The sequence below is a fragment of the Lampris incognitus genome, chromosome 3 (genome assembly GCF_029633865.1).
Source record: "Lampris incognitus isolate fLamInc1 chromosome 3, fLamInc1.hap2, whole genome shotgun sequence".
NCBI lineage: Eukaryota > Metazoa > Chordata > Actinopteri > Lampriformes > Lampridae > Lampris > Lampris incognitus.
In genome coordinates, this window is record NC_079213.1 from 1,026,639 (window position 1) to 1,050,620 (window position 23,982).

At 44.4% G+C, this 23,982-nt stretch overlaps 1 protein-coding gene across 1 annotated transcript in view; it reads left to right on the top strand.

Annotated features, from left to right (window-relative positions):
* The window catches only part of dyrk2 (dual-specificity tyrosine-(Y)-phosphorylation regulated kinase 2), a 65,664-nt gene extending 63,810 nt beyond the window's left edge, over positions 1 to 1,854 (top strand). Inside the window, exon 7 of the mRNA XM_056277393.1 lies at positions 977 to 1,854. Within this exon, the coding sequence (XP_056133368.1) occupies positions 977 to 1,614 (638 nt within the window). The 3' untranslated portion in view covers positions 1,615 to 1,854. The remainder of the gene's footprint in view (positions 1 to 976) is intronic.
* Positions 1,855 to 23,982: the final 22,128 nt, after the last annotated feature.

Genomic DNA, 23,982 nt, shown 5'->3' on the forward strand with positions numbered 1-23,982 from the left:
GGACTCTGAATTCCTCCCTATAGTCCCTCTTCACACACCACTGGCATGCATACTACCATTCACCTAATTGTTATACGTAATGTGTTCGTTTCTGCTATTGTGTGACTGTAATGTTTGTGTTAATATGTAGAGTGTCTGTTGTTGTCCATGTATGTATTGTGCTGTAGAGTTTAATGTGTACCTAAAACAAATTCCACTAGCCTTGGCTGTGTGGCTAATCTAATCTAATCTAATCTAATCTAATCTAATCTAATCTAATCTAATCTAATCTGTCTGTGCCCCTGAGCAAGGCAATGGAAAGAAGAACTGGAGTTGGTCCCTGGGTGCTGCAGCTGCCCACTGCTCCTATACAATAGGATGGGTTAAATGCAGAAGACACATTCGATGTAAAAATACAATTCATTGTAAGAATACAATGATAAAATAAAGTGGCTTTCTTTCTTTCTTCTTCTTCTAGGAGAGCCTTTAGGCTAGGTTAGGTAACGCCCTGGACATGGTCTTCACATGGCATGTGAAATCTGCTGGATCTGATTTTCTGGCTAGTTTTTAATCCAGGCAGGAGGTTCAATTGAGAACTACCAGGGACAAAATTAGACTCTTACTTATTATGAATCAAATATCCTGATAAAACCTCACAACCAGGGCAGTAAATATTGATAAAGGAACTGTTAAAGATGTTTCTAGTTCTGTTTAGCTTAGAGTAATGATACATCTGTTGTAGCCAATATAGATTTTTTTCCCCATTTTATTCAAAATACGAGTTTGCTTTTGCAGAATTAGGCCAATGTTTGTTGATTTTGTGTCATAAATCATGTACCGGCCCAACACAGAGGTGGGAGAAGGTCCAAATCAAATGTCAGAATATTCTTCAGACTAAGAAACATAAGACTAAGAAACATGACATAATTATACACCTATTTATGGCTGTCCTCTCCTATCCTTCTCCTCTAATCTTCCCTCTCTTTCTCCTCTCCAGGCTCTAGATACGGGATGCCTATTGACATGTGGTCTCTGGGTTGCATCCTCGCAGAGCTGCTGACTGGCTACCCACTGTTGCCAGGTGAAGATGAGGCAGACCAGCTTGCTTGCATTATCGAGTTACTGGGCATGCCCAGTCAGAAGCTTCTGGATGCATCCAAGAGAGCCAAGAACTTTGTGTCGTCTAAAGGATACCCACGATACTGTACCATTAGCACCCTACCTGATGGCTCTGTGGTCCTGAATAGTGGGCGCTCGCGGCGGGGCAAGGTTCGTGGGCCACCGGCTAGCAAGGACTGGAGCACGGCACTAAAGGGCTGTGATGATCCGTTATTCCTAGACTTCCTTAAGCAGTGCCTGGAGTGGGATCCAGTGCTCAGGATGACCCCCAGCCAAGCCTTGCGGCACGCCTGGTTACGCAGACGACTTCCCAAACCACCCATGGGCACCCCTTTGGCTGAGAAGACCTCCTCCTCTAAAAGGAGCACCACAGATGGAGCCATCACCTCCATCTCCAAGATACCCCCCTCCTCCTCCACTTCTTCGTCCTCTAAGAGCAGGACTAACCTAGCAGCCATCACAGACGCTAATGGGAACATCCAACCCCGGACAGTTCTGCCCAAGTTGGTTAGCTGAGAGTTGGCTTCCATTTGTCATTTAAACACACAGGGGCATTTAGAGAGTCCAGACTAGCTAGCCCAGAACACATCTGGAGCTAGCATTGTTTGGGTGTGTTCAGAATGCTAACTTCTTTTAAATTGCCGACTGGTTAGCTCACCTGTTATGTTGGTGATTATAAATGGCTGAAGAAAAACCATTTTGTCATTTGGGTTGCTTTTAGACCCTTCCAGAATGACCAACAAGTGGTTTGACCTAACCTGGTTCTAGCCTCAGATGATGTAAACTTGCCAGCCCCAGCTTTAAAAAAAGAAAAGAAAAAAAAGCCAGTGATTTTTTTATTGTTTGAATTTGATGAGATGACCCAGAATGGCCAGATGTATGTCCCACCTCTGTGGTTCAAATTACACCTGAACTGATGAGGCAGTGACTCAACTGAATGACCTTTAATCTGCCTGTTGGACTGTTCAGACAATCCAGAGCCACAAACCACTCTGTAGCTACAACACACACACACACACACACACGCACACACACCACTGACAGAGATAAACATGGTGCTGACGAAGGGAACAATGCTTTCATGGATTTAGCACAGAACCACCAACCTGTTGGCTGGTGAACCTTTATGAAACATCCTAGTAGCTGGCTTACTTCTATAAAAAAACAAAAAAACAAAAACATTCTAGCTGGCTAAATGTTTGTTGTGTTAATGTAAACATTTATCTGGGTAACTTAGAAAGGTAGGTGTTGCCATATAGGCGCAAAGCTGCTTTTGCTATGTCTAAAAGTTGGCTAATAGGTATTTTGCCAGTTGGGGTAGTTGGTTAAATTGGGTTGCCAAGTTATTGATGTTGGTTGATGGTTAAATAGCTAACCATCAGCTGGGCCGTTGTTGGCCATCTAGCCATAGATATTGGATTATTTTCTATGCAGATGGTTAGCAGTTCGATTATTAGCTGTAGCCTGTTAGCTTTGTGCCAGACAGCCTCACCAAGTACAGGAGCCAGTCTTAGCCTGATAGTTTATGAAATGTTGAGATCTGGAAGGGATCTGATGTTTTCAAGTTTACTGTATGGTGTTAAGTATTTTAATGAAGTTTAGGGTTGGTTTCACCTTCACAATTTTGTGTCCCAAACTTAAAGGTAGAATGAGTAGGATTTTCCTACAAATCAGTGTATGGATTCAAACAAAAACAATCCTTCAGTCATCACTCATGGCCCACTAGACATATGTCTGTATCCGCAGAGACTCTGTCCGCTGCTGTATTTTCTTATTTTGTTGTGTACGGGACGTTTCTGGGCGTTATAAAAACATAGCAACCAGGTGCCGGATTGAGATCGTAAGCACGCATCCAAGAGGAAGCTACGACAATGAAGGACCAGCGCCAAAAAGATGAAAATATAGCGAGGCGAAATGCCAAGCGGACAAAGCTCGTTCCAAAATGAGAGTGAATCTGGGGTTGGCTTTCACCCGCTGGCAAGTGCTGAAGGAGCGGATAGGGGTGAAGAGCGATGCGGAGTTGGCCTGTACACTAGGATATGTTCTGTTAACTGTGGTCAGGGGGCGTGTCCTTCTGGTGTCATTGAGCGGGGGGGAGGGGCCAGCTTTGAATGTTGTGTTTACAAACTGCAACCGACAAATCCTACTCATTCTATCTTTAATGAAACAAAATGCTAAGTAGTAGGGACGCATCATGGCTGCCAAAGGAAGACTAACATTTAAGTGGATAAGCAAGGAGAAGAGGTTTAGAAGTAAGGTGAGAAGGAAAGGTTTTGAGGTGAGGTTAGCAGACATTAGCCTCGCACAGCCAGTCAGCAAAGTTTGCTTTGCTCATTGTGGTCTGGCAAGCCTCAATAGGACTCTGTTTGGGTTAGGGTCGGCCTCGGCAAACCATGGAGGGCTTAGATGACAATCAGTCAGCACACTGTATCTGGAAAATGACAACAATGGTGATGCTGCTCACTGGTTGTCATCATTTGAAAACTCCACATAGTTTACTTACTGATCTGGTTTCCAGCTGCTGGGGTCAATCGATTCTCAATGGATCCTTTCCAAACTTATATCTCATAGCCAATTGAGTTGATTTGACAAGATCCAAGATGGCTGTGCAAGCCTAAGGACAGTCGGGTAGGAAGAGGTGTGTATCAGAAGGTGGAAGGAGGTAGGTCTTCACAACAGTTTACATGAATTATTTGACAGGTAAAGATCTTGATAAGAAATGATAATAATCATAATAATAGCTGTCAGATTTGGTATCTCATGGACAGTCCAACAGTGCCTAAAATATCCCTACACTTTACCCTCCAATTACATGTATTTATAAGAATCTATATAACACAGACTGATTGTACACATAGACTACAGTTGTTGACTGACCATACACAAAGTATAGCTATAAATGCTACTGACAGCACAAGAGTCAGTCATATACAGAGAGATTTTGAACTATACAGGTGTATAGCTCCCTGTGGACAGTACTGTAAAGTACAGGATACTAGCTGGAGGTTAGGAGGAGGTGGAAGCTAAAGGTATTTAATAGTTAGTTATTATAACTTGTGACCACACTCTACTGGATGATGGAAAAAGAAATGCTGATTAAAAAAAAGACTGATTGGCCACCTTGCAGTGAGGAGGTGGGGTCTGTGTGTGAGGCGAGGTATCCCGCCAAAAAAGGGATCAACGTCAAATTCGCTGTTACCATGAAGGTAACATGCCATGGATGTGAAGCTAACACATGGTCAGCTCGCAGCATGTTGTGTTGCAGGCTGTCATGACATATATCCATTGTGGTGCTTTTTTTTATCTTTGTCAACCTTTACTGTTTCTTCTGGAAAGTTGTGTGCTGTGGGAACTCCCAGCTGTAGTCTGTGTTGCCAGAGGGAGGAGGTGTAGTGGTGGACTGCTGTAGCACAGGGCCATGAAGACAGGAGGGGCAGCAGCTGAGGCTGAAGCGACAGGCAGGTGAGGAATATGAAGACCTAAGGTGCTTTTTACAAACATTCTTCATCCAGACGACATGTACTCTATCACGGAACTGTGATGTACTAACATTCTTCATCCAGACGACATGTACTCTATCACTGAACTGTGATGTACTAACATTCTTCATCCAGACGACATGTACTCTATCATGGAACTGTGATGTACTAACGTTCTTCATCCAAACACATGTACTCTATCACGGAACTGTGATGTACTAACGTTCTTCATCCAGACGACATGTACTCTATCACGGAACTGTGATGTACTAACATTCTTCATCCAAACACATGTACTCTATCACGGAACTGCGATGTACTAACGTTCTTCATCCAGACGACATGTACTCTATCACGGAACTGTGATATACTAACGTTCTTCATCCAGACGACATGTACTCTATCACGGAACTGTGATGTACTAACGTTCTTCATCCAGATGACATGTACTCTATCACGGAACTGTGATGTACTAACGTTCTTCATCCAGACGACATGTACTCTATCACGGAACTGTGATGTACTAACATTCTTCATCCAGACGACATGTACTCTATCACTGAACTGTGATGTACTAACGTTCTTCATCCAGACGACATGTACTTGTTGAGTCTAAGGCTAATCATAAACATGTATTAGCACCTGAATTAAATCAGACTCCGAATTAAATCAATGATGAACTTTACTTGTGACCTTGCAGTTCCATACATGACAGGTTCTTCTACCCATAACTCCCGGTACATTCCAGTCTAGACAATTACGTCACAGCTCTTAAAGGAACAGTACATAAATCACATACATAACATCCCCCCTTTTCTTGGACAAAAACTAGTCCCCAATTGTTTATCAGAACTAAACAACTAGTTTCTCCTTACACAACATCCTGCATAACATACAGTGTATCACAGTTGGATCAGGTCAATGGTAAGTACATTGTTATTCTCACCAATACAACATTCTCAGAATAAACTGAACATTATTCTTTTCAACAAATCATACCAACACAAACCGTTTCTTTATCACTTAGGCCTACAAATCAAGTCTATCAGGCGGCTTGGTTTGTCTCTTGGGTCTGACCGTAGGAGTGGTCAGTTGGCCTTTCACAGATTCTGTATGGTCTGTTTCTGACTCAGTCTCTCGAGTAGGACTGACATGCTCGGTGCTTTGCAGGTGTGCACCATCCTGTGACTGAGGATTTTCATGTAAGTACTTCTTCACACAGGTGGTGTTCCTCGGATACCTTGCCCCTGCTGGAGACTGAACAATCACACTGTTTCCTGTCTTACTTTATGATAGTGTGTGGTACTTTGTTGAACGGAGTTGTGAATTTGTCCACCTTGTCTTGCTTTAGGAGGACTTGGTCTCAGACCTTGATTTCAGACGGTTTTGCTTTGCGATGCTCGTTTGTGTATATCTTGGATTTTCCTTTCTGTTCTGCATCACGATCACGTGTCTCCTGGTCATTCTGTGTTGTAGCAAGGTCTGGCAGTTTTCCTCTCATTTTGCGTCCGAACAGAAGCTCAGCTGGACTCCTGCCTGTTGTTGAGTGTTCGATAGTTCTGTAGACTCTGACATACTTGCGCAGCTCGCGTTTCCAGCCAAGTCCATCAGATTGTGTAATACGAATGCGCTTCATGAGGGAAGCATTCTGTCGCTCGACCTCACCATTCGCTTGTGCCCATTTTGGGGTTGTCTTGACATGTCCGATTCCATTTGCCCTGCAGAAGGTCTGGAACTCTTTTGCTATAAACTGTGGACACAGTCTGTTCGACAGGTAAGTGGTAGTCCATGGCGGCTGTAAATCTCTTCTAAGCTGTCCATCACTTTCTCTGTGGTCGTTGACTTGAGCACATCATATTCATAATACCGACTGTAGTAGTCTACCACTACAAGTATTGAGTGTCCAGAAGGCAGTGGACCTAGTAGGTTGGCAGCCACATCCTGCTATGGCCCGTCTGGAAGTGTTGTCGGTCTCAGCGGTTCTGGTCTGTCGGGTCGGCCTACTATTTGGCAACCATGACACGATCGACAATGCTTTTCAGCAGCCCTGTCCACACCAGGCCACCACACTTTAGTTCTAAGATGTTGTTTTGTACCTACTATTCCTAGGTGTCCTTCATGAGCAAGAGCTAGCGCCCTAGCGTGGAGTGAGTGAGGTAATACAATGCGTGTTCCCCTCAGGACTAGATATCCTATCACACACAGTTCACTTGCTATAGGAGCGTATTCTTTACATTCGTTAAAACGCCCAGTCTCTATGGCCTTCCTCACCTCTCTCAGCTCATCATCTTCCGCGGAGGTCTCTTCCACCTCTCTTGTAGTAAGTGCATTCGGCATCGCACTCACCACCACAAATCTGACGTATTCATCTGACTTGTGTTCGTGTGTTTCCTCCATCGCTGTCTTCCCTAACAGGCGCGACAGTGGATCAGCTATGTTTTCCCTCCCCGGGATGTGAACAACCTTAAAGTCATACGGCTGGAGCCTCAGCACCCACCGCTCAATGCGGTGCAGGGCTTGGATCGTGGGCTATAAATCGCCTCAAGTGGTTTATTGTCCGTGACCAAATCAAACTTTCTGCCGTACACATATGGATGAAGTCTCTCGCAAGCCCATACTAATGCTAGAGCCTCGCGCTCTGTCTGCGAGTATCTTCATTCGCAATCTGTTAAGCTGCGGCTCACATAACAGACTGGTGTCATTTCTCCTTTTTGTTCCTGGACAAGAACAGTGCCTATGCCAACTGGTCCTGCGTCGGTGATGACTTTTGTGGGAGTGTCCTTGTCAAAGTAAGCGAGCGTCCCTGCCTTGGCGAGGGCCTCCTTCAGTGTTTGGAATGCTTCCTTTTGCTCAGGTCCAAAGTCAAACGTCGCTTCTTTCTTTGTCAGCTGGCAGAGCGGCTCGGAGATCGTCGCAAACTGAGGTATAAACCTACTGCTGTAGCTCACTAAGCCTAGAAAACTACACACCTCAGACGCCGTCTCGGGCTCCCTGGCCTCTACTACAGCCCTGACTTTCAACTGTTGGACCAATGCCCCTCTGGGACAGCAGAATCCCCATGAATACCAGCTGGTCCATGTTAAACTGGCACTTCTCTGTGTTGAGAGTAAGACCACACCCCTGTAGCCTTTGGAGGACAGCATGCAGTCTCTCATCATGAATCTCCTGGTTTGGGCCGTGCACAATGATTTCATCCGAGATATTCTCGACCCCCTCAATGCCTGACAAGGCTGTCCCAATCTCATGTTGATATTGCTCACTAGCGGAGGATACTCCGAAGATCAGTCTCTTGTACCTGTAGGTGCCATTGTGGATAGCGAACATGGTAATGTCTCTTGATTTCTGATCTAACTCCAGTTGGTGGTACCCCCATTTGAGGTCCAGTTTACTGTAGACCACTGACCCGTTCAGTCCTTGCAGTAGCTCGTCGACTGTGGGGATTGTGTACCTACCCTGTATTATTGCGGTGTTCGCTTGTCTCATGTCCAAGCAGAGCCTGATGTCGTTGTTCGCTTTTGGTACTATGACTACTGGGTTGACCCATGGTGTGGCACCGTCCACCCTCTCTATAATGTCCATGTCTAGAAGCTCCTTAATTTTCGCTTCCACTGGTGCTCTCAGATTGAACGGCACTCATCTAAGGGGTTGGGCAATGGGCTTGACTGTCTCATCTACATATGAACTAACCTGCTTGGTATTCAGTTTACCTACTCCTTCAAACAGCCCTTTGTATTGCTGTTTCAGCATAACCTGCATGTCCCTCACTGCTGCTATGTTTGCTCCTATTTTCAACACCCTTAGCTTCATTGCTGTCTCTTTCCCCAACAGCGGCTCACCTTGGCCCTTTATCACTATAAACTCAGCCTGCGTAGTACGCTCACCTATCCCCACCTGGCATGTAAAAATGCCCTTTACAGGTAATGGCTCACTGGATGAATAGGCATACAGTTTCCGTTCCGTCTGTGGTATTCTGGACTCACAGTCTATCTTATTTGCCTTTAGCATTTCCCATGTTTTCTCATCTACAATGTTGCTAGATGCTCCTGAGTCTATAAGCATGTTCAGATTTACATTGCCTACAGAGAATGTAATTCTCTCTGTGCAACTGTCATTTCTTACTGTGAAAGCATAACCTTGCTGCTCTTCTACACAATTCACCGTCTTCTTTTGGTTACCCCCCTTGCTTTTACACATTTTAGCGTAATGATCTTTCCCTTCACATTTTCTACAGGTCTGACCTCGGGCTGGACAATTAGAGTCTTCAGCAAAATGGTCACCATGTCCGCATCTGTAACACACTTTGTCTGATTTGCCTTCTTTATCATCATTTCTGCTCTTCTGTTTTCTCCCTTTTTCTGAAACGTGATGCACAGTCCCCGCCTCCTTGTTGTCTGGCGCACTTGTTGAATTCATGGCGGACATTTGCAGCTCTATCTGTTCACATTTACTTGCTATTTCTAGCGTCTTCTGCAATGTGAGCACTTCACCCTCCTCTAGGAGTTTTCTTCGTACGTAATCGGACGTACATTTACTGAGAATGGCGTCTCTTATCTGATTGTCTCTGTGGTTGGCGAACGCACAGTCCTTACCCGCATGCCTCAATCTCGTGGCAAATTGCTGCACTGTCTCGCCGGTGTTCTGCGTCAGCTTGTAGGATGTCTGCCTCGCAAATGCTGTGTTGACTTGTGGGACAAGTAATCGTTAAGCACTTTCACCACCGTGGCGTAGTCGGTAGCATCTCCCGTGTCGTTGAGCGTGCAGAAAATATCCTGGACATCTGTACCAGCGTGATGAAGTAGCATCGCTCTTCTCCGTTGTTTGTTGAAGTCTGACGTATCTTTGTCTATAATCAAACCTTTCCCGTCCGCGAATAACTCGAACGCGGTCAGCCATCTTGACCATCGTGGACCTAGCGTCCCAGGGTCACTGTAGCAGTCAAACTTGGGAACCGAGGAATGGAAATTGTTCTCCATATCTCCGCGAATTCTCTAACTCATTCACAGATTTAACTAATTACTGTTGTCCTCGTCGCCATTGTTGAGTCTAAGGCTAATCATAAACATGCATTAGCACCTGAATTAAATCAGACTCCGAATTGAATCAATGATGAACTTTACTTGTCACCTTGCAGTTCCATACATGACAGGTTCTTCTACCCATAACTCCCGGTACATTCCAGTCTAGACAACTACGTCACAGCTCTTAAAGGAATAGTACATAAATCCCATACATAACAGTACTCTATCACGGAACTGTGATATACTAACGTTCTTTATACAGACGACATGTACTCTATCACGGAACTGTGATGTACTAACGTTCTTCATCCAGACGACCTGTACTCTATCACGCAACTGTGATGTACTAACGTTCTTCATCCAGACGACCTGTACTCTATCACGGAACTGTGATGTACTAACGTTCTTCATCCAGACGACCTGTACTCTATCACGGAACTGTGATGTACTAACGTTCTTCATCCAGACGACCTGTACTCTATCACGGAACTGTGATGTACTAACGTTTTTCATCCAGACGACCTGTACTCTATCACGGAACTGTGATGTACTAACGTTCTTCATCCAGACGACATGTACTCTATCACGGAACTGTGATGTACTAACGTTCTTCATCCAGACGACCTGTACTCTATCACGGAACTGTGATGTACTAACGTTCTTCATCCAGACGACCTGTACTCTATCACGGAACTGTGATGTACTAACGTTCTTCATCCAGATGACCTGTACTCTATCACGGAACTGTGATGTACTAACGTTCTTCATCCAGACGACATGTACTCTATCACGGAAATGTGATGTACTAACGTTCTTCATCCAGACGACATGTACTCTATCACGGAACTGTGATGTACTAACGTTCTTCATCCAGACGACCTGTACTCTATCACGGAACTGTGATGTACTAACGTTCTTCATCCAGACGACATGTACTCTATCACGGAACTGTGATGTACTAACGTTCTTCATCCAGACGACCTGTACTCTATCACGGAACTGTGATGTACTAACGTTCTTCATCCAGACGACCTGTACTCTATCACGGAACTGTGATGTACTAACGTTCTTCATCCAGACGACCTGTACTCTATCACGGAACTGTGATGTACTAACGTTCTTCATCCAGACGACCTGTACTCTATCACGGAACTTTGATGTACTAACGTTCTTCATCCAGACGACCTGTACTCTATCACGGAACTGTGATGTACTAACGTTCTTCATCCAGACGACATGTACTCTATCACGGAAATGTGATGTACTAACGTTCTTCATCCAGACGACCTGTACTCTATCACGGAACTGTGATGTACTAACGTTCTTCATCCAGACGACCTGTACTCTATCACGGAACTGTGATGTACTAACGTTCTTCATCCAGACGACCTGTACTCTATCACGGAACTGTGATGTACTAACGTTCTTCATCCAGACGACCTGTACTCTATCACGGAACTGTGATGTACTAACGTTCTTCATCCAGACGACATGTACTCTATCACGGAACTGTGATGTACTAACGTTCTTCATCCAGACGACATGTACTCTATCACGGAACTGTGATGTACTAACGTTCTTCATCCAGACGACATGTACTCTTATCACGGAACTGTGATGTACTAACGTTCTTCATCCAGACGACCTGTACTCTATCACGGAACTGTGATGTACTAACGTTCTTCATCCAGACGACATGTACTCTATCACGGAACTGTGATGTACTAACGTTCTTCATCCAGACGACATGTACTCTATCACGGAACTGTGATGTACTAACGTTCTTCATCCAGACGACATGTACTCTATCACGGAACTGTGATGTACTAACGTTCTTCATCCAGACGACATGTACTCTATCACGGAACTGTGATGTACTAACGTTCTTCATCCAGACGACATGTACTCTATCACGGAACTGTGATGTACTAACGTTCTTCATCCAGACGACATGTACTCTATCACGGAACTGTGATGTACTAACGTTTTTCATCCAGACGACATGTACTCTATCACGGAACTGTGATGTACTAACGTTCTTCATCCAGACGACATGTACTCTATCACGGAACTGTGATGTACTAACGTTCTTCATCCAGACGACATGTACTCTATCACGGAACTGTGATGTACTAACGTTCTTCATCCAGACGACCTGTACTCTATCACGGAACTGTGATGTACTAACGTTCTTCATGCAGACGACCTGTACTCTATCACGGAACTGTGATGTACTAACGTTCTTCATCCAGACGACCTGTACTCTATCACGGAACTGTGATGTACTAACGTTCTTCATCCAGACGACCTGTACTCTATCACGGAACTGTGATGTACTTGAAGCTCAGAGGGTTTTATATGCCTGCGTGTAAACCAGGACTCATGTAGCAGTTTGTATGTTTCTGCACGTGTGTGTCTGTGTGTGAGAGTGTGTTTGTAACTGCATTTTATTTGGGGGAGATTTTAGAACTTAATAGTTTCTTCAGAGCTTGTTCCCTCTCACAGCCATGATGACCACACAAACACACTCATGCACGCACACACACCTTCTCTGCAAACATGTACAGCGCGCATGCAGGGTTGAAAACCAGTTAATATGATGCTCAGACCGCCTGTGTGTGTGTGTGTGTGTGTGTGTGTGTACGGGTGTGTGTGTGTTAAACTGCTCTGCCCAGCTCAGGGGAAGCCCCGCCCCTTGGACAGGAAACAGGAACTAATGAAGGATTGAGGGGGCGGGACACGGCTGATTTTCTTTGTGTGTGTGTGTGTGTGTGTGTGTGTGTGTGTGTGTGTGTGTGTGTTTGATTAATTGATGTTGTTTTATGTTTTTTTTTAGCGCTGACCATTGATACTATGTGCCTTTGTTTAATCGCCGCCATGTTGTCCGACCCAGAAATACACACACTAACACAGGCCTGTTCCTTGGTTGTTGCTAAGTAGCTGGTGAGTTGCCATGGTGAAACCTCTACTCCCCGCCAATGCACCAATAGGAATGCTGCAGGTAGTCATCCGATATCAGGCTGAACATCAGACCAGCACTTCCTGTGGCCTGGTTCTGGAAAAGTTATGGAAAATGAAAATCAGTAATGATCCCAGAGTTCAATGAAATGAACTGTTAATCAGCTTTTAAATACACTATACAATAATGTGTGTGTGTGTGTGTGTGTGTGTGTGTGTGTGTGTGTGTGTGTGGGACAACATGGCTGCACAATGTACAGAGACATATCAGCCAACTGTTGCTCCTTGTTGCCTAGAGACCGAGGTTTTGCCTAGAAGCAGGTTATTGTTTCTAGGTGTTGTTCCTCCATGGACCCTAGCCTGCCAGTAGGGCTAAGCTAACAGTAGTCAACCAACGCTAGCATTCAGCTAGCAGCACTGATGTTTATCTGTGGTGAAGCTAACACTAGCCGCCATCCAACTACTAGCAAATAGCTAGCAGAAGTGAATTCATTGTGATGATGCTCAGACTAGCTGCTAACTTGAGCATTAGGATTGGTATTAGTGTGTTTTTTTTTACACTCATAAAGAGAATGGTTCTTTTCATGTTGGTACCTCAGACTACTCTTATTATTATTATTATTATTATTATTATTATTAATCGTGATTTTACTACAAACCTAGGGCATTTGGTTGACTGCCAAAGTGCATTCCTTTACAAAAGCTAGCTACGAGCGACCTGCAACAGTCAATACTGAAAGAGACAGGAAAACTGGCAAGTGGACAGACAAGCAGAATGAAGCAAAGCAACCAACATGAAAAACAACGAGGAGAGAAGGGCGAAAAGAACGTCACTCCAGCTGGGCTAGCTAAACGAGCTCAACGAGCTGGTGCTGTTGCCAGGATACCTGACATCATTTATATAAAATAAAGGAAGTCTGTCGAGCTCTTCCTGTTCATCTGAAGTGAAAGAGGTTTCACTTGTTCTGAATGAGAGGGAGGGACTGGCTCTGGACCACAGAAGATTTCACACCACATTCATTATGCCTCTCAGCTAGTTAGCCCGTCAGCTAGTTAGCCTGCTCTGCCGTTAGCCTGCTCTGCGGTTAGCCTGCTCTGCCGTTAGCCTGCTCTGCGGTTAGCCTGCTCTGCGGTTAGCCTGCTCTGCCGTTAGCCTGCTCTGCGGTTAGCCTGCTCTGCGGTTAGGCCGTCAGCTAGTTAGCCTGCTCTGCCGTTAGCCTGCTCTGCCGTTAGCCTGCTCTGCGGTTAGCCCGTCAGCTAGTTAGCCTGCTCTGCGGGTAGCCTGCTCTGCGGTTAGCCCGTCAGCTAGTTAGCATGCTCTGCGATTAGCCTGCTCTGCGGTTAGCCTGCTCTGCGGTTAGCCCGTCAGCTAGTTAGCCTGCTCTGCGGTTAGCCTGCTCTGCTGTTAGCCTGCTCTGCGGTTAGCCCGTCAGCTAGTTAGCCTGCTCTGCGGTTAGCCTGCTCTGCCGTTAGCCTGCTCTGCGGTTAGCCCGTCAGCTAGTTAGCATGCTCTGCGATTAGCCTGCTCTGCGGTTAGCCCGTCAGCTAGTTAGCCTGCTCTGCGGTTAGCCTGCTCTGCCGTTAGCCTTTCGGCTCGTTAGGTCCACAAAGAAACTGAGGAAAAGTGAGAGGCTGAGAGTCAACGCTTGGTGTGAACTTGCGCTGTATATCTGTGACATTTACTGGTGGATTTTATTTGTACATAATGTTGAATTGTGTCCTTTGGTTGAATGCACTGCTGCAGCGTTTTACTACCTACTGGATTTAATGTACACAACACAGGAGGAACACTTTTTTTAGTGAGCTTTTGTCAAATTTAATTTAAAACATTACTATTAATAATAAAAATTTTATTGTTCATCTTTACAGTGCTTGGTTCTTTCTGAGTAATTTTGGAGAAAGTCTTGCAGAAAGAAAATAGACAGGCAGGGAGACTGAACTTTTGTTGCAACATGAGATTTATTGTATCTGAAAAAATGGTTATGACAAAATGATTGACATCCCAAACTATAATCCCGCCTCTCCACATCTGCATATTGAACGCGAGCGCGCGCACACACACACACCGGCTTGCTTCTTGGCAGTCCGAGAAGCCAGAAGCGAGAAGGGCACGTGTGTCTGCAGACCGCAGAGCCATGACAGTTCTCGTATAATGAGTTTAGTATCTCGCGAGAAGGTTACAGACTGCAGTAGCGCTGCCCTCACACTGCTTTAGAAAGTCTCACTACAGGATTGGGTCCACTAGTGTTGTGATGTTGCTGCCATGCACCTTTCAATCCAGAAAGGCAAGTCTTTGCCAGAATATTATAAGAAGTTTGAGAAATGCGAATGCCCGTTCTGCAGTAAGCCACAAACAGATAATTCTGTCGAGCGTCATATAGAGTCTCATTTCAGACGGGAAGTCAAATATGAAGGTAAGTCGACCTTTACTTTCACACGATCGTGACACAAATTTGTACAAGTTGAAATGTTAGCTAGTTTGGGGCATGTGTGCCCAGTCCAATAGCCTTCTTTGTACAGGAATGTAGAGCGTTACAGCAGTGGTTCGCAAATGTTATTTTCTTGAGAATATCATCCGCTGTGCATAATGGTGATTTAGGATAAACCGACTTCCACATGTGCGTTTGTCGACTTAGCTAGCTACCACATGTGCGTTTGTCGACTTGGCTAGCTACTACATGTGCGTTTGTCGACTTAGCTAGCTACCATATGTGCGTTTCTCGACTTGGCTAGCTATCACATGTGCGTTTGTCGACTTGGCTAGCTATCACATGTGCGTTTGTCGACTTGGCTAGCTACCACATGTGCGTTTGTCGACTTGGCTAGCTACCACATGTGCGTTTGTCGACTTGGCTAGCTATCACATGTGCGTTTGTCGACTTGGCTAGCTACCACATGTGCGTTTGTCGACTTGGCTAGCTACCACATGTGCGTTTGTCGACTTGGCTAGCTATCACATGTGCGTTTGTCGACTCGGCTAGCTATCACATGTGCGTTTGTCGACTCGGCTAGCTATCACATGTGCGTTTGTCGACTCGGCTAGCTATCACATGTGCGTTTGTCGACTCGGCTAGCTACCACATGTGCGTTTGTTAGGGGTGCAACGGAACAAACTCATAGTTCGGAACTTTCCGTGGGTTTTGAGTCACGGAACGGAAGAAATTTTAGAACAGAGGAAAAAAAAGAAAACGGAAAGCAATGAACTTTTGCCCAATAAAAAGAGCTCTTACCAAATAACATTCGAAGTGTCCAATTATGTTTAAATGGAATTAAATCACACATTTGATACTCAATAGTTAAATTAAAGTGATCTCTTTAGTGAAGTGGGTGCGCGAGGGGATATAACAGCGTGGTGTGGTGATACACATTACAGAGACATTCACCAAAGACCTCTGTTCCTTTAAGAGTGGGCAGGAACTAAACGGGAAAGGGCCAATTGATTTAGCTCTCCACATAATCAAACAATCATTGAGCTTCACTGCACGCGCTCTCCTTTGACGTGAAAATAAGTTTTTTTGCACATCATTGCGCACCAATCACTGCGCTTCAGGGTAAACCCAGAGCCCTAGACAGAGTTACGTCACCTCCGTAGACGTCAATGAGCCAATTAGTTAACAGCAATGGCGGATCAGGGGAGCCCCGGATAGTTCCAAACAGCACGCACAGAATATGTGTCACGTTGGAATATATCTACATGTATGTATATGTAAATGTAAAAATCTGAAAATATTGGTTAGCAGTTACCAGAAATGGCGGCTAAGCAGTTCATTTAAATGCCCCGCCAAGCTTCGTTTGGAACTATTCGGCGGCTACATGAACCACGTGACCCTCTCGCGTTCTGACCCCTCATTGACGCAACTCTCTCCTGCTAGGGCTCTGCGTAAAACACTGCACGCGCCGTCGTTTGCAAGCTCCATTCGCGTGAACAAAATGTTTTTTGGTGTGCGTATAAACCAAATCATTGCGATCCGCGGAACATAGGCGTCCTGTTCCTTGGAGACCGTTCCGTTCGGAACACGGACCAACGGTGATCCGTGACACCACTAGCGTTCGTCCACTTAGCTAGCTACCGCATGTGTGTTCGTCCACTTAGCTAGCTACCACAAGCGTTCGTCCACTTGGCTAGCTACCGCATGTGCGTTCGTCCACTTAGCTAGCTACCGCATGTGCGTTCGTCCACTTGGCTAGCTACCGCATGTGCGTTCGTCCACTTAGCTAGCTACCGCATGTGCGTTCTTCCACTTAGCTAGCTACCGCATGTGCGTTCGTCGACTGTGTGACTGAAGCACCATAGCTAGCTAGCAACAACACAATTGTACTGTGGTGTCAAGAGGACTGCCGTTCTCGTTTCTATTAAGTCGTGTTCGGGTCAAAATGACCCGCCACTGTGTTCAACAGCAGAGAAAAATCCCCTAAATGATATTTTTTCAACTTGAAATTTAATGACTTTTCCTAAATTGACCCCAACATTAGAAAAAGTGAAATGTTGCCTTCATTTATATTTCCATGTAAGCTGTACAAAAAACTGCACTACTATTGTTGTCAAATTGAATTGAAACCACAGTAACAGAGTCAGTTACACACTGTTTATTTGTTTGTGGTTCTGGGGGCAATTTTGATGCAGTATATCCTATTGTGCTTATTCTACATTTAAGGGATGGAGAAGCAGCTGTTGGGTCCTCGCCACCACAGAGTCTTGAGGTATGCACAGGAAACATTTGTATTGATGTACACAGTACAAAGAGTTATTGGGTGATTTTGAGTTTTCCTCAAATTGTAAAAATGTTGATTGTTTTTGCTTTTTTTGTCCTTTAAACAAAGGACAGCAAAATCGTCAAAAAACATCCTGGCAGGTGTGGACTGGATGAGAAGCAGAGTCTTGTTTCCACAGTTACTCTACATGGAAGCGGAAGATGCTCTGAATGCCATCCAAGCATCTTCCTCCTCCATGCAGAGGAAGTCACTAATAGATGCGGAAGAGGAAATTAGGGCCCCATTTTTTTCACTTTTAAATCAAAGGAAGACATGACCCTGTTCATGGATGAGGTTGGCGACAACCAGAACTTTAGAGTGGCTAGTTTGTTTGACCCAAACATTTAGTTACCTTTCAATGTGTGTATATAGTGTTCTTCAGATTTTTTTGTTTGCAATTTTTCCAACTTTATCTTATCTATTGCATATTGCTGCGGGTTGCACACTGCCACTTTTAATTTCACTGCACATTGTGTACTGTTATGTGATCTGAAGAACTTTTGTTGAAAACATTCTGTCCGGGGTGTTGCATAAAATCACCTAAAGGAGCTTCAGTGTGCGGCCTCTTCTTTTTTGTTCATGACCTTTTTAGCTCAGCACCTGGCTTGAAGCTTTTAGATGTGCGCGACTCTCCTGTACCTGTTGGTATGTGACAAATAAAAGATTGTTATTCTGATACTCCGCATTAAGATTGTTTTTAGTGGTGGTACGAGGTAAACAATTTGGATGCAGCAAGACTTCCCCTGAACCTTCCCAGGAAAAGACTCCAAACACGGGTGGCATGGAATGGCAACTTCATAAAGGTTTATTCTTCAATCATAAAGAGTAACAATGTTCACAAATACAACAATAAAACCTTCCTCCTCTACGGGATAGTTTATGCTGTAGAGGTGTGTATGGTAATTGTGGACCTATGCAAGTTTCTCTTTGATAGGGGACACCCCTTTCACATACCTCGAAATTAGGATGCTTCTCCGAAACAAATGGGATGAATAATAATGTCGAAGAATGAGTACCTAGCTGTTTGGGGTTATAAATGGGATTAAGCAGCTGTTAAAGCACAAGGTCATGCTACAAAATACTTAAAACTAGCCTGTATATAATGCATAAATTGAATACATAAACCACTCCTTTCAAGTTTAAAGTGTCATGATGTTATTAATTTCGATTGTCCTGTGAATCTCCTGGTTTACTGAAATATGTTCATATGCAGTAGGCCTGTATAGCTTCTGAAATGTACCAGTTGGCTATCAGACACAATAGCTAAGTAGGCCATCTAATGATCATAGGTAAGGTTGCCTCTTGACTCTACTATTCACAACATTCATTAACATGAACTCGTTTATTTTCTATAAGGTACAATTCCACAATCTGACTCGGTCAATCCACTGAATGGAAAGAAATAGTTGAACGTAGTCATCCAATTCGTTTTTCTCCAATATTGCTACTTCTCCGTGGCACAGACAAGTGTCACTAGCCGATCTGTTCCGGAAGTACCGCCATCTTGCTAGCTAGGTAGCTACTGCTTGCTTGCTAGTTAGCTAACATTTAGCTATCGTTATGTCTAAATGAAATTAACAAATGCTACGGGAACGAAGCGTAAGTTAGCACTAGCTAGCTACATTAGCTGTTGCCTAGTAACAAAAACATTCCAGTCGACTCATTCATGTCTCGCGAGATACTGAAACTGTCATTTCGCGAGAACTGTCATTATACGAGAACTGTCATGGCTCTGCGGCTCTGCAGGCATACACTTTTGGGTAGTAGTCCATCGAGTCCGATGACGACGTCCCTGCTCGTTAAAGGCGCGGTGTGATGACTGTAGAGTCTCTTCTTGATCCACAAGTTGTATTGCATGGTGGGCGTATGAAGTGTGAGTTAGAGGGGGCAGACATGGTTGTGTGTCTTAGTTTTTGTTGTTGTTTTTCCACATTCTTCTCCATTTGCAGCTGTTCCATACCTCTGTGGCAGATCTCCCACCGGCTGGAACGGTTGACGGCAGCTTGCTCCAGTCTCAAGGGGGCGATAGAGCTCTTCTCAGTCATGTTTTTAGCTGGTTTTTGTATCGCTTCTTCTGACCACCTGCAGGCCGGCGGCCCAGATGACGCTGTCCGTACAGGACTTGACGTTGTAGTGTTACGACCACTCATAAACCTCCGTTGTCTGGGGAGAATTTATCTAATCCGGCGCATCAACATGGAGGGAGCTTCAAACCGAATGAAAAACCCGTTACCCCTCCTCCCTCGACTGGAACTCCTTACTTGAAACGTCACACAACATATCAATGCGCTCTGCACTCGTATAAAATGGTGCCATTACAACACACCTCCCTTTCTTTGAGTCTTTTAAGACATGCACTTAAATCACAGCAGGTTGATCACCAAACTTGTAAACAATTAAACACAGCTAATTCAGTAACACATTCTGCTTTTATCCAACACAGGTATTAACGAATATATGTTACATTTCACCTTCTTTTTTTGTTTATACTCCTGCTTCCACAAGTAACGTTTCTATTCTTACCATGTACTTTTAATCAGGCCAATGTGAACAGATCAACCATTTGTTTCTTCAGTGAACTGGCACGAACAATTAAACCGATCAGTTCCCATGTGAACTGGGTGGACAAGCAGTCCGTCACAGATGCAGAGGGTTATTCTGCCACTGTCAGGGCCAGGGCCGCTGTTCGCCATTTGGGTGCCCTAGGCATAAGTGCTTCGTGGTGCCACCCTTGTGGTGGTGCACAAACTACCAGCCACCCCCCACCCCCACAAACCCCCCAGCGGGGGAAAACACACCACATCTTTGTATTGGTAAGAAAGTATGGCACAGAAACATTTGAAAGTGCAATCTTATGCAATAGATACAAGCAAATATATGTAATTATCAATGTTGCAACTGTGGTTAAACACAAATAAGAAAAACCGAACTGTTAAAGTATTCCCACAAAGCAGGAGAAAAGTTACACAACTTCACAAACACTGCAAAAGAGAGTACATATTGCACTACAAAACAGGCATTTCCAGTAGTTACAGGAAGCTCTTCACAAACTTTGTAAAGTCAGTATATATTGCACTATAGAACAGTTAAAACAACACACATACACACACACATGCAACCTTCATTAACATAAACCACAATTATATTTCAATGATGATCAATGTTGCTACTGTTGATAAAATTAAATGAATATAAATACAAATAAAAAACAGAACTATACAATTAGTCAAACAAAAAAGAAGTTACAAAGCTTCAAAAAACACTGTAAAAGACAGTAGGCCTATATATTTAGCACTACAGAACAGACATTTTCAGCAGTTGCAGGGAGCTCTACAGATGCACACGTCTGCATTTCCTGGCTGCAAAATCGTTAATTAAGTCATATGACAGCTTCTGAGCGAGTTCTGCACTGATGCTGATAACAGCAAGACCAATTAGACGCTCCTGCCCCATTGATGAACGCAGGTATGTTTTAATGAGCTTAAGTTTTGAAAAACTTCGCTAAGCAGAGGCAGCTGTAACTGGGAGGGTTAATGCAATGCAGAGAGCAATCCAGAGATTTCTTTTCTGCCTCTAGCAATGTCAGCCCCTGGTGGTCTATTGCCACGTCCTTCTTTAGCCATGTGTTCAGTTCCCGCCACCTGAGCATGCATTGTGTATGGTCTGGGCTATTTTCATGGGTCCTCAAATTGCTGTTAATATTAGACCAGTCACTGTGGCCCTCTTGAGTAAGCTTTATAGCCTTTGGGCCAAAAAGCTTACAAGCAAAGCAAAGTACTGCATTGTTTTGCTCTGAATATAGAAGCCAACTTCTTAATACCGTCTCACCACTGGAAAGTGTTTTGTATCACAGGCTGCCGGTATGAAATGCCCTTCCATCTGGGCCCTTTGGGAAATTAAAATTGGACCCAACTTTAAACAGCCCTCTGCGCACAATATCCAAGTGATCAGAGTCTCCAATGTGAGCTGGCCAAAGAGAAGGGTCAACTGGAGGGGACACAATGGTCTCTCCTGCTTCACTTGCTGACGGCCTCAGGATTATTGTTTGTGGTGATACTGCTGTATCTTCAGAACTTGATGGTAGTTGGTCAGTTGCGGAGTCTTCAAAACTGCTGGTAGATGGCTGGTCATCATCGTCTTGGTCCTCCTGGGTTCCTCCAACATTAACGAATTTCAGCATTGACCCTGAATTGTCTGTGAATGTTCTCATTCATCCAGGTCGTCATGGTTATCCAAAGGAGGTGAATCAAGTGCAACTGGACTTGGTATATATCCGTGAAGACGTTTCGCCTCTCATCCAAGAGGCTTCCTCAGTTCGTGCCTTTCTGACTAGACCAAGCTAGTCTGACTGGCTGGTGGTTGTTTTAGGTTGTTAGTTTGTGAAAATGGTTTTGTTTTATGACGTTTGATGCTCACGTGGCTAGCGAACTACTGAGTGCTAACCCGTAAATGCTAGCTAGGCTGCTCGGGAGCTAACCCGTAAATGCTAGCTAGCTGCTCGTTCTGTGTGGCACCAGGCCTACTGTTAATTTAAAAATGTTTGAAATTAGTGACAACGTTTTTGATATTGTAGCGAATTCGGGGGACAGCGCAACCACAGGAACTGCCGCGGCCGGGAAGCGAACCCGTATCGCCCGCACCGCAGGAGACATCGCTAACCACTCGACTAAAGGGTCAGACTCGCCGGCCAGTGGCCAGCGTGTCTTATTCATACACGTTACAGTATGTTAAAGGTGACGAAAGACAGCCAAGAGAAGATAAATGCTGCACTGCTCGGACCAAAGAACGCCGACTCCTGTCCGTTTTCTCCTGACTCCAACCACACCAATCAAATAACACAACGCAGAGGGAGCCAGGGAGGAGGCAAAAATACAGGGCTAGGGAGCCGGCCTGCAGAACCAGGGGCTATATATATATATATATATATATATTGCAGCAAATTAAGGGGGCAGCCCGGGAACCGCCGCCACAGGAACCCGTATCTCCTGCACCGCGGGCGACAACGTTGAGCGCAGTCGACTAAATGGTCCGTGGCTAACGGGTCTACCTATCCGTGCACGTTACAATATATTATATATATATACACTACCGTTCAAAAGTTTGGGATCACCCAAACAATTTTGTGTTTTCCATGAAAAGTCACACTTATTCACCACCATATGTTGTGAAATGAATAGAAAATAGAGTCAAGACATTGACAAGGTTAGAAATAATGATTTGTATTTGAAATAAGATTTTTTTTACATCAAACTTTGCTTTCGTCAAAGAATCCTCCATTTGCAGCAATTACAGCATTGCAGACCTTTGGCATTCTAGCTGTTAATTTGTTGAGGTAATCTGGAGAAATTGCACCCCACGCTTCCAGAAGCAGCTCCCACAAGTTGGATTGGTTGGATGGGCACTTCTTTGAGGAGATTGAGTTTCTGGAGCATCACATTTGTGGGGTCAATTAAACGCTCAAAATGGCCAGAAAAAGAGAACTTTCATCTGAAACTCGACAGTCTATTCTTGTTCTTAGAAATGAAGGCTATTCCATGCGAGAAATTGCTAAGAAATTGAAGATTTCCTACACCGGTGTGTACTACTCCCTTCAGAGGACAGCACAAACAGGCTCTAACCAGAGTAGAAAAAGAAGTGGGAGGCCGCGTTGCACAACTGAGCAAGAAGATAAGTACATTAGAGTCTCTAGTTTGAGAAACAGACGCCTCACAGGTCCCCAACTGGCATCTTCATTAAATAGTACCTGTTAGAGCCTGTTTGTGCTGTCCTCTGAAGGGAGTAGTACACACCGGTGTAGGAAATCTTCAATTTCTTAGCAATTTCTCGCATGGAATAGCCTTCATTTCTAAGAACAGACTGTCGAGTTTCAGATGAAAGTTCTCTTTTTCTGGCCATTTTGAGCGTTTAATTGACCCCACAAATGTGATGCTCCAGAAACTCAATCTGCTCAAAGAAGTGCCCATCCAACCAATCCAACTTGTGGGAGCTGCTTCTGGAAGCGTGGGGTGCAATTTCTCCAGATTACCTCAACAAATTAACAGCTAGAATGCCAAAGGTCTGCAATGCTGTAATTGCTGCAAATGGAGGATTCTTTAACGAAAGCAAAGTTTGATGTAAAAAAAATCTTATTTCAAATAAAAATCATTATTTCTAACCTTGTCAATGTCTTGACTCTATTTTCTATTCATTTCACAACATATGGTGGTGAATAAGTGTGACTTTTCATGGAAAACACGAAATTGTTTGGGTGATCCCAAACTTTTGAACGGTAGTGTATATATATATATATATATATATATATATATATATATATATATATATTACTGGCGGCTGCTGACCAAAATCATTGGTGAAGCAACCACCCAATCCCCCCCCCATCATATTTTTAAAACGTCCCTCACCGATTGCGGATGAGCAGCCAGAACATCATCATAGCGGGAAACTCTTCTCCCGCCCTCTGTAGTTTCCTTCATTATCGGACTTTTCACTCTCATCATGGCCCCTAAATGCTGCTCCTGACCACCCAATAATGACACCGAGTCAATCAACCTTCTCCCAACGTCGCGCTGTTTCTGGACCCTGTGCTTATGCTTTGTCGACTGGAGACGTTCGCCTTCATCGGTCAGAGTATCGATCCTCACATGTCCCAACAGACTTGACTGCACGGCAGCACTGAC